Source organism: Vicugna pacos, chromosome 7 (genome assembly GCF_048564905.1).
Source record: "Vicugna pacos chromosome 7, VicPac4, whole genome shotgun sequence".
Classification (NCBI taxonomy): domain Eukaryota; kingdom Metazoa; phylum Chordata; class Mammalia; order Artiodactyla; family Camelidae; genus Vicugna; species Vicugna pacos.
Genome location: NC_132993.1, coordinates 83,139,681 through 83,154,605, shown reverse-complemented (window position 1 = coordinate 83,154,605; position 14,925 = coordinate 83,139,681). Strand labels below are relative to the sequence as shown.

The following is a 14,925-nucleotide window of genomic DNA, read 5'->3' as shown; positions in this document are numbered from 1 at the left end:
TAGAACGAAGGAGTTCTGGAGGAGATCTAATTTGAACTCTCTAAATGATGCATAAATTCCCTATGAATCGCGTTCTGTCTTCCCTTCCTGAACAGGTGAATAATGACTACACTTAGCCTTCTAATGCACCTGGTTCAATAATCCAATTTTATAAAATTTTGTTATAGTTCTGTAAAGAGGCTGAAATTCATCCAATCCTTACGTTGATGCGTTTTAAATTAAGATTTTACGTTTAATGTTATAAGCCCCAACTTTGCGCAATTAAAACGGCTGACTTACTGGAGTATCTGGGAGAAGCCTTCCCTTCTAAGTAATGTCTGGTGCCGAACCACAAACACCGCCAATTGTTGTTAATCCATCCAAAAATACTAGGCTACCCAAAACTGCAAACGTTCTTCAAATTGGTGACAAAGTGTCAAGAGAGCTTTAATTGTAGTTGTCCTAAAACAAGAGAATTTCTCCATAGGCAATATTATTTAACAGGGCTCTTTATTTCTAAAGAAATTACAATTTACAATTTATGACACATGCTTAAGCCATTGTAAGGTAGAAAACCTGAAGCCATCACCTACAGCCATGAATCTAGGTAAAGGACACCGACTTCCTGAGATACTTCCTCCGCTCGCCTGCGGCTTGAACATCCTCTCATTCTCTGATAAAAACCCTTCCTTGTTCCTGTTAGTCCCGGCCACTCCGAGGAGAATGAGATAAGGCATCCCATCTCCCATAAAGCCCATCTGACACAGGCTGGGACCTGTGACCATTTAGCAGATGCTTGCACCGGATGAATGACTCCTCAAGCAAGTGAATACAAAGAAACCCTAAGGGACTCAAACTAACCACGTGCAGGCACAGTTGGGGCAATTAGGAGCAACAAGATACAGAAAGGCCACAAACCAACTGCCATTCCTGAGGTGCTGGGAGCAAAAAGCAGGCTATCCCTGCACACAGCACCACCAAGGAGGTGGGCAGACCACTTAAGCCACCCCTCTGGCCAGATCCACCCGTCCGCCTCTCCCCTCGCCCCATTTACCAGACCTACCCTCCCTCCTCCCTGAGCAGCAAGGGCACCTGTCACTTGTTCTCCCTCCCTTACGCTGCAGCACGGGTCCCTGGAACTCTCGTCTGGCCTCTTATCGATTTTTTACTGATTAAAGAGTCCAAGGACCCGGGTGGGTGACACAGCTGGGGAGGGAACTCTGTGACACTGGAGCTTGGCAGGGTCTGTTCCATGCTGGAACACGTCAACCTGTCTTCTCCTAAAAACTACGGGAAGTTGCTTCGGTCACAAGACAAGACGGCAGATTACACTTTGAGAAATATCTGTGGCGTGATGGAAGCAATTTCAGAGTCCCAGCTCAGCTGTCTCTCACAAGACTCTATCTGTGTCCTGATTTTCTCATCCGCAAAGGGGGACTTTCCAAGCATGCTTGTGATGAGAATTAAATGAGGTAATAACACATGTGAAAGCGCCTGTAAAACTGTAAAGCCCCAGACATTTATGAAGTACCTGCTCCAGCAGAGAACTCATATTTGTATCTTTCTTCTGTAGGAAAATTCAACTGAATATGTAACTATATACACACACGCACACACACACACACACACATACATATACATATAAAGATGTTCTTTTGGCTTTAAAAATCTTTTTTCTTTCAAGATAAAATTTATGAATATATCAAACACTGTTAAGAGTTTGAGGACGAGGCAAATCACCTGATGTGAAATTAGAATAATTTAAAATTCCCAGAAACATTTTTTTGTTCTTACACTAGCGACAAAAACTCAAGGGAAGTACACACTATGAAAAAAATTCTCAGAAGCCAAGGTCATGTCTTCTGCACCTCGAATCGTGAACGTGGTTTACATTGGCACACATCCCGCCTCGAAAGGTAACAAGCTTCAGGAGTAACAAGGCAAGCTTCAAGCAACAAAAGAAAATTTTACATCATGTATTTACCCACATTTAGGTTGCGAGGGACTCTGCTGGCGACATGAAAGAATGTGACATTTCTTAAAATAATTAATATCACATCCTCTCATTACTATGGAATCAATGTTGACCATTTACAATGTTTTCTCCAAACAACCATTTCTCTGAAAGCTTTATATTTCTGTAAGATTAAAATAACGGTTAACTCCTAACAGAATTCAATTTCTGTGCTTGAACAGTTAGCTCTTCACACTTCAGCATTTTCAACTAAAAGAAAAGCCACAGAACAAAATGAATAGATCCATTTTTTTCACACCACATCATTAAAATATAGCATAGGTAAATTTCATTCTGTATCAGCATGAGCCCAATTAGTTCTATCAGAAATGTAACCCGAGTTAACAGCTGGAAAAAAGGGCAACTTTTCTACTTTATTCCAGAAAGGATTATGCATAAACACACTTCATTATGTCAAAACCACAATATACAGGCAAAATTTATAACCTTAAACAAAGACCGCTTCTAACACAAAACAGAACTTTAACTTCCTGAGACTGTTAAACAGTTTCTGAGTCTTTTTGCAATGAGGTTTTATTACTTTTGCAACACACAGAAGCATATTTGGAGGTTGGGCAGGTTTTCTTATTTTTGCTTTTGGGGTACATGTAAAATACCACTCACTGAGCTACACAATGAATTACATTTTTTGAGGGTGCCCCCTAAGCTGAGCACAGCCTTAACGCAAAGATGTGTTTTATTTAATTCCCTCAACCCTAAGAGGTCATCAATGGTTAGATAACTTACTCAAGTACACATAACTATTAAGTAAGAAGCCAAGACTTAATCACAGACTGTCTGACTCCAAAGTCTATGTTCTTAACCACCGCATCACATTTCTCCACGAAGAAAAAGGGAACCCAAAAGAAACAGATACATTCATTTTCCTTTTTTCCACTTTTAGGCTCTTATATCAAGCATCTATTTAACTGCATTGTTCTGCTGAATCAGGAGTTATTACTTCTGTAAAGAAATTTTTATTAGATATGTAGATGACAACTTAAACACACATTTTACAGGCAAGCAAGTTTTATAACATAAGTTGAAACAAGAGTTGAACGAAACATTCCTGGAGGAATTATCGCAACACCTGGTAAGGTGCAAATCCATTTTTTCAGATTAAGTCACTTGTTACAAAGTCTACAAGACAGTGCTTGCCTCCTGATGACATTTTGTTTTGTAGTATGTCTTCGTTTTGTGGAATGAAGCCAGACAACTCAACCAAACAATGGAAAGTCCCAGCTTTCCTTTTTCAAGACATCAGGGTTACTTCAGAATGCCTGGAATTTTGACCAATTAGAATATCTAGATAAGTTAATAGCTATGTCTTCTGCTGTCATACGTTTAAGTGTCCAGAGATCCAGTTAATTAGTGCCAGCAGAGTGAAGTGAATCTTGTTCCTAAAAGGTGTTTTCCTTTTAGCATCTGGGAAAGACACTTTTTAAGGTAGGTTCCCCTGCCAAAAGAACTAATTCTAAAGGTACCTTAATACTTATGAGGCAGCTTTTTTTTTTTAACATTGTTTCTAACCAATATTACAAGCCCCTCTTTTTCCAAGACCCCAATGAAGGCTGCGTAACTGTCATAACTTTCCCCACGACCACATGGTGTTATTTTGCAACCGGGATAAACAGTGTGTCAGGGCCAGTGGCTTACGCTTTGCAACCACTCTTTACAACATCCCCGTGAGATAGGTCCTGTCGCTATGCTAATTTTACGGGTTAGAAACGGAAGGCTGCGGAGTCCAAGTCACCACTCAAAGGCAAGCAGAGCGAGGATGTGAGCTCGAATGTGACAGCAAAGCCAGTGCTGTCGACAACTTCTCCGAACTGTACTCATCCTCAAACATCTATCACTATGTGACCGCTCTGCAACGTACAAGATGTCAGGTATCCAAACAGCCTTCAAGACAACCCTACAAAGCAGGAGTTGGGGTGGGTAAGGGAAGGCAGGGGCCGGCTCACAGCACAGAAAGTCAGACAAGGGCCCAGAGTCCACGAGTGAAACCAATCTGAACTTGCAGGCATAGGGACCTAAGCCTTTTCAGGACGAAAACAGCACAAACCCAAGAAACTGAAAATGAAGTCAGCAGAAGGCGGCTGACCGAAGCTGCCAGGGCGCTGGTGCACAGGAAGCGGTCGCGCTCGGGGCTCCGCTCCCCTCTGTCACGGCGACGGAAGGAGAAGCAGAAACCCACAAGAGCCCGGCGGCAAAACCAGAGCTGGCTCTAAGCCTCGGCTCTGGCGTCAGACTCGCCGCCGCGGGAAAAGCGCGCAGCGCAGTTCCCACGCCGGCTCTGGCTAAGCGACCGCGCAAAGGGCCGCAGAGGCCGCAGGCTCGGGGGAGACGAAGCGGGGCAGGCTGCCTCCCGGCCGCGACCGGGTGCACAGCACACGCTCGGGGACGCCGCGCGCGGACGGGTGGCCGGCCGGGGGCGGGGAGGGCTCCGCCGCCCTAATCGCCGCCTGCACCCAAGTTTGCGCCCGGCCCCCGCGCGCGCTATCGGGCCCGCGCCGCCCGCTCCGCCGCCCGCACTTATCGGCGCCCGCCCGGCCCCCGCCCGCCTCACCTGCCCAGCTCCCGGCCCGGGCTCAGGCGGTAGCCGTCCTGGAAGGGCTCGGTGCGCACCGCGGTGCGGATCTCCGTCAGCAGCCCGCGGGCCTGGGGCTGGGGCAGCGGCCGGCGCGGCGAGCTCAGACCCCGGCCCGCCCGGCCCGAGCCGGCGGCGGCGGCCGGGGAGGAGTCGCCGCTGCCCGGCTTCTCCAGAGGAATCATGGCGCTCGGGCGCGCTTTCTTTCCGGCCGCCCGGCTCTCTCCGGGCTGCGAGCGGGTAACGGCCCCGCCTCCAGCTGCCTCGAGCCGGTTGGAAGGAGCCAGCCGTTCTCTCCCGCGCCGCGCTCCGACTGCGGCCGGCTGGCTCCCGGGCGCCCCGCCCCGCCCCGCCCCGCGTTCGGCCCCACCCCGCCCCGCCCCGCGTTCGACCCCGCCCCTATCCCCGCCCCTCGCCGTACTCCCACTGGTCCCAAGCGCCGCGTGCCTCGCGCGCGCCCTCTGCAGCCGAGGGAGGGAAGGTGCAACCTGGCGGGCGGCCCGGGCAGCCTGGAGGCGGCCAACAGCACCACCCTTCCGGCTGGAGGACCCGCTGCGTCAGCCAGTTACACACCTGCTGAGCATCTGAGTTCCACAGCCTGAGCCCTCGGTTAACGAACGGCGCCGCCACCCAGAGCCAAACGACCCCTCCGCTGGGGCGGGTTAGGAGGGCCATGAGACTCAGATCAGGGTGGGCGGAAGTTGCCCCGGGCAGCTGGTTCCTTCCTACCTTGAGCGGAGGATGTGGAGGCAAGAGTTGGAGAAATATTTTTACGTCCTCACACCAGCCCTATGAAATAGTCCGTATTATACTGCCAGTAGTCTTCTCTATATTTCATTTTCAAGGTGCTCTCAACCGTCTTGTGGCTTTAGTTACATCGGTACACTCATGACTACAAAATTTGTTATCTCCAGCTTCCAACTTTCTCTGAACTTCAGACTCACATATTCAAGTGTACACTTGGTATCACCCGTTGGATGTCAAAGTGAATGAACAAAACTCAGTTCCTGATTATCCTTCACAAGTGCACTCCTGCCCAGTTTCTCCCTCTCAGTAAAGGGTGGCTCCGTCCTGACAGTGATTCAGGCCAGAAACTGTGGGGTCCATACTGATGCCTCTCTTTCTGTCATACCCCTCATCCATTCTGTAGGCAAATCCTCTTGGCTTCACCTTCAGAAAATGTGCAGAGTCTGATCACTTCTCTCCATCCACAACCACATTCAGCATTATCTCTTGTCTAGGTTACTGTGCTAGTTTACTATCTGGATTACCTGCTTCCACCCTTCTTCCTCCCCAATTCTACATAGTTTATTTTCAAGGCAGTCAGAGTGATCTTTTTGAAATAGAAATCAGATCATGTCACTGCTCTTCTCAGTGTTCCAAGAAAAATTTTGCTTTTGGTCATGCTGAACGACTTTACTTGTAATCAATACTCTCACTGAGAAAAATCAGACAAAAATTAAAAACAAACAACTATTGGCTTGAAACATCAGAGAGCTTCAAAAGCAGCAAGAATTTGGATGACAAAGATCCTGGAAAGAAGGACAGCCCTGAGTGGTACCACTTTCCCATGAGGCATTTGAGGATTCAAAGCAGTGACTGAAAGGGTGAGAAAATAAGCGGGGCTTCAGGCATCTCTTGGGCGTGGGAAGACGCAAAATTGGAGTTTAGGACCTATTAAGGAGGAGGAGCTAGTTAAACACTGCAGACCCGCAGATGGTACCCTATAAAGTGCTACATCCTAGGAGCATCAGTAAGAGGGAAATAGATCAGCCCTCACAAAGACTGAAGAACAGCTTCAAAATGCAGCCGTAAATCCCCTCTAGAGGAAAACGTCATCGTCAGAGCCACACGTAATCTGTGTATTTCATACACAATGTCTGACACTTAAGTTAAAACGGGGGATTATCTTAAATTAATCACAAAAAGAATTATCTTAAAAAGTAAGAGAAAAAGACAGAAAATGGAAACAAGAAACTGAATTTTAAAAACAGATTTTTAATTAATTCTGTTTAATATCTCCAATAAATTAAATGACACGGGAGAGAATTTCAGCATAGAACTGAGAACTCCACAGAATAAAACGGAATGTTCAGAACTGGGAAAAACAACTCCGCAAACTAAAAATTTGACTGAATAGATGGGTTTTATAACAGTTTACATACAATCAATATATTTAACAAAATTTGAATAAATCTAATCTATGTCATAAAAGTCTAATAAATAATAATAAACTCTAGTAAATGATTTATTTGAGAATTTATTAAAATTATTCCAAAGTTCATCATGAAGAATGTTCAAATGAGAATAGCTAGGAAAATTTTGGAAAACAAAATCTATAAATAGAGAATTGTTCTAACAAACACTAATGTAACAGAATGCATAGTTCTGAAATAGTTACTATAATATGAAACTAAAATAAGTCCCAAATCTTCTAAATCATTTATTAAATTAAATATAACATAAATTAATTAAATGCAAAAAAAGACTATAATATCTGATTTCTAATAATTAGCTGATTTCTAAAGGAGAAATAATTTCTAAACAGGAAAGCAGTGGAAAAAAAAACTCAAAAGAAATTATTTGACTACCTAAACATGAAAAATTCTTATATATTAAAAATGTTATATACAAAATGAAAAGACAAAAAGCATTATAAACAAAAATTATATCCTAAAAATATAAAGAACATACAAATTAACAAGCAGTATGACAAAACTCTATTAGAGAAAGGGCAAAGAAAGTAAAAAATAAGTTTTAAAGGGACAAATATTATTAAACTCGCATCAAATATTCACATTCACGAGAAGTCAAAGAAGTATAAATTAACCAGAGGGGTTCCATTTTTGCCAGTAAAATTACCAAAAGATTTTAAGGTAATTCAATGCCCCTCATTAGCGATAATGGTAATTCAATGCCCCTAATTAGCAGATAAACAAGTAAGTGCTTTTCATTTCTTTTTTTGGTTCTAATCTGTATTTTTCTGCACTTTCCCAAGAACTCAGATGCCACTTTCTATAGGACATCTAACCTGATTCTACCAGATTAAGATAGAATCTCGCCTCCCTGCTTGTTTCCATATGGGCCTGAACTTACCTTTATCAAATTGCCTTCAGAATGTACAATTTTCTATTTTCCTGGTTAGAGAGGACAGAGACCATTTGATTCTGTATCCTCAGTGTGTGTAAGTGAAACTTCAGAAGTACTGATGAATGAAAGTGTTTGTTTTGACTATGCAACACTCTAAATGTCTCTCAGTAAGGAAATAATTAAATGAATTATGCTATATTTACTGGATAGGTTATTTTGCAATACTTCTTCAGGGATTTAATAACACTGCACTGTATTTGTTTTGCAAGGATAGCTATAAAAAAGAATGATTCAAAATTGTTTCTATTGTATAGTATATATTTTTAAGTGCATTGTAAAGAGATGACATGGCATTAGGATGTTATTAGTGACTCTTTTTGAGAGATGTGACTCTTGTTGAGTAATTTTCTTTTATGTTTTGTACTTTCCAAATGTCCTTAAATGATTATATATTACTTCTATAATTGAACTAAGCGAAGCAAATTTAAGCTTTGTTCTTAAAATAAGTATTCCATAGTCCAGCCATCCAGGCATGCACTGTGGTTATTTTAAACACATCTCACACCTACCTAGCTGCTTCCTATCTCTCCATTTACTGATAGGGGCTTAAGTCACTCCTTCATTCTCTTCATGTTGAAGCTTGTAGTACGTCCAAACTTTGGTTATTTTTTAAATACCATAGCACCGGCTGGGAAATTATTTGCAAGTTCTCCAGCTCTAAGCTGTTTGAGGATGAATATGCCTTTGAGATCAGCAATGCAGACAAACAACATAATTTCCCTTGACGTCTGCTGTCAAAGGAAGGAGATTGATCTGTACTTCTCCTTTGGGTGCCAAAATTAGCACTTAGGTCAAATGTAAGACTGGACTCTACTCTTTCAGCAACCCTTTTTCAGAATTTAGCTCAGGAAGGGCCGTCTCACCACGGTCATCTCTTCTGTCTTTCCCTTTGCCATTGAACCTTCCTAAACAAAGATGCCATTTGAGAGAATGACAATTGTTCTGTCCAAGTTATATAAGATAACTTTGGTGAGGAGATCTATTGTGAAACTAAATATAAATTCACACACATTTGAGGGTTCAGATTTGAGAGCCCATGATCTGAGAGAACATAAGTGAATTACCTACACCATGTCATTCAATGGCTGTTTGGTGAATGTCGTGGAATCCAATGAAATGATCAGCTAACACACTTTGAAATATTGATAAACATGCAACTCAATTCCCAGATTAAAACCTTCTATGTGATTTCCAAAGTATCTATTGATTTAGAAAATTAAATATCTTAACACATGCAGAAGAGCGAATGAAAATTGTAAGAAACTTTATCATGAATGGGATGAAATTCTCTGCAGTTCCGTGTTTTATGATGCAAACGCTAAAAGGAGAGGCTAGAGAGAGAAAAATGTGTGTCCATTTCAGGTTGGTTGAAAATGTGATTTAACTGGTATTTTACTGACTGTAACATATGGAATTTTGAATTATTGCTGTGCAAAATACAGAAGAGATTTATAGAAATCTTTGAGCAAGAGGCAACAGCATCATCAAAAAAGGTGATGGAAGATCTAAGGTAGCATCAGCGGCAAAGGAGCCTAGGTCCTCTCTCCTAACTTCCCCTTTATGCCTAGAGGAAATAACCATATAAGCTCTAGAAAATAAAGGGGGGAAAAAACCAGCCATATAATGGACTCTAGGATTACTTTCTCCTGTTTACAGTTTTGAAGTCTGAAGACACAAGATTAGGAAACAGGATTAATGGGCATCCTTACAAAACCACTTCTGTTGATCTCCTACTGGGAAATGAGAGGCAGGTAAAGGTCAGCCTTTTATATTCTGCAAAGACCCTGGAAACACGGAAGTAATCGTCTTGTACTAGACTTTACTGGCCTAACACAGAAAGATTTTAATTCCTCAATTCTGTTTCCTACACAGGATAAGGCTGTTCAGCCAGAAATAACATTTATTAAATCCCTAATATGTTCTAAGCGATGTTTTTAAAAATGTACCTGTACTTTCTTGAGGCCTCAAGATAGCACCATCTTGATCTGTAGATTAAAAGCAATCTCGATTGAAATCCCAATGAATTATTTTGTGGACATTGACAAACTGATTCTAAGATTCATATAGAGATGCAAAAGACACAGAATAGCCAGTACAATATTGAAGGAAAAGAACAAAGTGAGACAGCAGAAACTACCCAACTTCAAGACTTACTACAAAGCTATAGTGATCAAGACAATGTGGTAATGGTGGCATTAGCAATATGGTGAAATGGGAGGTTCCCAGCCCACATTCCCCAACAGAAACAAATATTTGGTGGCCACCTATGCACAAAAGTGACTTTGTGGGCATTCTGGGATTTAAGAAGGAGGTTGTAAAACCTCAGTGGAGCTCAAGACCGAGGAGGACCACCTTGAAAAGGCAGGCTCATGAACCACAGATAATCTGGCTCACTGTGGTCCCAGCCATGGAACAGAAGCAGCCTGTCCCTCTGTGAATTCAACTCTATCTGCTTGTCCATTGTCTTGCTACCAGCTCCTTCTGCCAAGAGATCCAGGAAGAGTCACACCCATCCATTCCCTCTGTAAGAAGACTTGTTGACCTCAGACCCAACTGCAGCCCCTGAAGTAGTCCCAGGACCCAGCCCCGGCTTCACTCCAGAGAGGCCTGAGGGACTTACACCTGACGAGGGGACTTCCCAGGGATCCAGCAGGAGCCACGCCCATGGGTATCCCTGCTAACGTGCCCACTGATCTCAGACTGACTCCTTGAAGCAGTCCTATGACATGACTCCAGTTCTGCTCTACTGTAGTTTGGAGACAGTTCTGCCTACGCAGGGACCCACCCAGGGATGTGGAGGGAGCATGCTCAGGGATCTGGCAAAAGTGATTCCCATTTGTGTCCCTGGTAACAAGCCTGCCAACCACAGAACTGACTGTAAACCTGGCAGCAGCCATGGGACCTGGTTCCAGCCTTGCTTGAATGGGATCCCAGTGGCAGTGCCATCAGCCAGGAGAAGGTCTTCATCTGCTGGAACCAGCCTGGAAAGCCTGGAAGAGTGTATTCCGCTTCAAATACACAGCCATCAATGTAAGACTACACAGATAACAAAGAATCAGGCAAACATGAAATGACCAAGGAAGCTAATAAAGCTTTCATAATGGAGCTCCATGAGCTGCTTGACAAAGAATTCAAAATAATTGTTCTAAAGAAGCTCAATGAGCTATAAGAGAACATGGATAAACAACTAAATGAAGTCAGGAAAACAATAGATGAACAAAATAAGAAGTTTAATATAAACCATAAAAAGAACCAAACAAGAATCCTGGAACTGAAGAATACAATTGTTGAAATAAAAAATTCAATAGAGAGCGTTAACAGAAACTTAAACATGCAGAAGAAAGAATCAGTGAACTCCAAGATGGATCATTTGAAAATATTCAGTTAGAGAAACAAAAAGAAAAAAGCATTAAAAAAGTGAATAAAACCTACAGGACTACTGGTATACCAGGAAATGAACCAATATACATGTTATGGAAGACCCAGAAGGTACAGGGAAAGAAGCAGAAAACTTAACTAAGGAAATAATGACAAAAAACTCCTCAAATTTAGGAAGGGCTTTGAACATTCAGATCCATCATGTCCAAGAATTCCAAAAAGACACATGTAATCAAATTGTCAAAAGTCAAAGACAAAGAGGAAAATTTGAAATCAGCAAGAGAAAAATGACTAGTCACATACAAGTGAACACCCATAAAACTATCAGGAGATTTCTAGGCAGAAACGTTGCAGGCCTAGAGAGAAGGGCATAATGTTTTCAAAGTGCCGACAGAATTAAAAAAACTGCCAACCAAGGATACTATATCCAGCAAAGCTTTCCTTCATAAATAAAGAAGTAAAGACTTTCCCAGACAAATAAAAGCCGAGTTCATCACCACTAGACATACCTTGCAAGAAATGCTGAAAAGAGTTCTTCCAGTTTAAGTGAAAGGACACTAATTATGAACATGGAAACATATAAAAGTACAAAACTCACTGGCAAAGGTAATTATATGGTCAAATTCACAATACTGTAATACCATAATGGTAGTTAATAAATCACTTTCAACTCTATAAAAGTTGAAAGACCAAAAGTAGTAAAAATAACTATAGCTACAATAATTTGTAGTTAATGGATACACAATATCAAAAGATGTAAAGTGTAACATCAGTAATACAAAATGTGGGGGGAAGGGAAGTAAAAGTGAGTGTTTGTATGTGATTGAAGTTGTTATCAGCTCAAAATAGGCCATTATAACTATGGAATATATTATGTAAGCCTTATAGTAATCACAAAAATAAAACCAGTAATAGATACACAAAAGATAAAGAGGAAGGTATCAAAGAATAAAACTACAGAAAGTCATCAAATCAGAAAGACTTCAAGAGAAGAAGAAAGGAACAAAAGAACTACAAAACAGCCAGAAAACCATGAACAAAATGGCAATAAGTTTGTATCTATCAATAATGTAAATGTTTTAAGTTGACCAATGGAAAGTCATGAAGTGACTGAATAGATGAAAAAATAGACACAACTATATACTTCCTACAAGAGACTCACTTTAGCTTCAAGGACACACAGGTAGAAAGTAGAAGGATAGAAAAAGATATTCCATGGAAATGGTAACCAAAATGAAGCAGAGGGAGCTATACTTATATCATACAAAATAGACTTTTAGTCAAAAGCTGTCTCAAGAGACAAAGAGGGTCTTTATATAATGATAAAGGGATCAATTCATCAAAAGCTTATAAAAATCATAAACATGTATGCACCCAACCTCAGAGCAGATAAATATATAAAGCAGATGTTAATAGGACTGAAGGCAAAACCAGACAGTGTTACTATACTAATTAGCAGTACAATTAGCAATATTAATAGTAGGGGATTTCAATACCCCATTTTCAAAGATGGATTGATCAGACGGAAAATCAGTAAGTAAATAGTAGACTTGACCTATGTATTAGCTCAAATGAACCTAACAGAAACATACAGAACTTTCCCTCTGACATCAACAGAAGAGTCATTCTTCTCAGACACACAAAGAATGTTTTCTAGGATAGACCATGTTATGCCCCTCAAAACTAAGTCTTAGCAAATTTTTTTTGATTGCAATGGTATACAACTAAAAATCAGTAACAGGAGGAAGCTGGGAAATCCACAAATGTAGAAATTAAACAGCATCCTTCTGAATAAAGACAGTTCTAAGAGGGAAGTTTATTGTGATAAACACCTACATTAAGGGGAAAATGATCTCAAATAAGCAATCTAACTTTATACCTCAAGGTACTGGAGAAAGAAGAACAACCTAAGTCCAATGTTAACAGAAGGATGGAAACAATGAAGAATAGTGCAGAAATAAATGAGACAGAGACTAGAAAAGCAATACAAAAGATCAACAAAACGAATGGATGGCTTTTTGAAAAGAGAAACAAAGTTGACAATCCTTTCTTTACATAGTCTAAGAAAACAGAAGACAGAAGTTTCCAACTTAAAAAGTTAGAAATGAAAAAGGAGACATTACAACCGATACCACAGAAATGCCAAGGATCATAGGAGATGCCTATGAACAACTATATATCATCAAGCCGGATAACTCAGAAGAAATGGATAAATTCCTAGAAACATACAACCTACCAACACTGAATCATGAGGAAACAGAAAATCTGAATAAACCAATAACTAATACGGACATAAGCTCAGTAAGCAAAAACCTTTAAAAAAAAATGCAGGACCAGACGGCTTCACAGGAGAATTTTACCAAACATTTAAAGAAGAGTTAATGCCAATTCTTCTTACACTCTTTCAAAGAAGAAAAGAGGAGGGAACACTTCCAAACTCAGTTTTATGAGGCCAGCACTATCCTGATATCAAAGCCAGACAATAACACTATTAAGAAAAGAAAATTACAGGAAAATATGGCCGATGAACATAGATGCAAATATTCTCAAGAGAAATACCAGCAAACCTGATTCAACAGCATATCATATACCATTATCAACTTGGGTTTACCCCCGGGATTCGTTCTTTTCCTTATTCAAAAAGTGGCCATTAATTAATTAATTAATTAAATTTGATTAACTAAATCAATTCATTACATTTGGTTAATGAACTAAATTAATTCATTAAATTGATACTTAGCCAGGAGCTCTTATAAGCCCTGGTGCTATAAGGGTAAACAAAACAATGTCTGTGCTTTCCTGGAGTTTACATTCTCATGCAGGAAACACAATAAGCAAACAGATATACAAGTCAGGTAGAGATAAATAATATGAAAAAACATGAAGCAAGAAAAGGTGACAGGAACAAACTTATGGTTACCAGGGGGTAAAGAGGGTGGGAACGGATAAGTCGGGAATTCGAAAATTGCACCTCTTGGGGAGTGATGGAAATGTTCGCTGTCTTGATTGTGGTGGTGGTTTCATGGGTGTAGACATCTATCAAAATTCATCAAAGTGTAATCTGAAATATGTGTAGTTTACTGTACAGGAACCATACCACAATAAAGGTGGTAAAAAAAGAAAAGTACAGGAGACAGAGAGGGATTGGAGGCAGTCCTTCAGATACGATGGGACAGAAAATGTCTCTCTGGGACAGTGACAGATGGAGAGACACCTAAGAGGAGAGAGGAAGAGAACCTTGTAGACTCACAGGGGAAGAGCTTTCCAAGCAGAGCAAATCACGACCACATGGGCTCTCGGGTGAAAACGTGCTTGGGGTGTGCGGCTGGGAGAGAGAGGAAAGAGATAAGTGACGTAGCCTCACTCCATGGGCACATCATGTAGGGATTTAGAAACTGATGGGAAGCCATTGGAGGGCTTGAACTGGAGAGTGGCGTGATTTAACACGTTTTATGGGGATGCTTCTGGTTACAATGTACAGGGTAGACTCTAGGGCGGTGAATTGGAGCCAGGAAGGCCAGATAGGGGATGCTGGCAATAATACAGATGAGAAATTATTGTGGCTTGGACTGGGGAGGTGGCAATGGAATTGGTGAAAAGCAGTGGAAATTCTTTCCACATAAGTCTAACAGGAATTGCTGGTGGATGAGATGAAGAAGAGTGGGAGGGAAGAATCTCCTTCTGCAGCCTTTCTGAGTTTTGGATCAGGTATGTGTGTAGCGCCATCATGAAAGGAGCCACCATTTTCGGCAGGTCACCGACATCCTTGAGGTGGTTTCTAGTTCGTTCTCATGGGTTTCAGTTCATCCTTGTG

The 14,925-nt window shown here is 41.4% G+C and overlaps 1 protein-coding gene across 1 annotated transcript in view; it reads right to left on the bottom strand.

Annotated features, from left to right (window-relative positions):
- The window catches only part of STK17A (serine/threonine kinase 17a), a 36,926-nt gene extending 32,011 nt beyond the window's left edge, over positions 1–4,915 (bottom strand). Inside the window, exon 1 of the mRNA XM_072965255.1 lies at positions 4,563–4,915. Coding sequence (XP_072821356.1) covers positions 4,563–4,768 — 206 coding nt within the window. The 5' untranslated portion in view covers positions 4,769–4,915. The remainder of the gene's footprint in view (positions 1–4,562) is intronic.
- Positions 4,916–14,925: the final 10,010 nt, after the last annotated feature.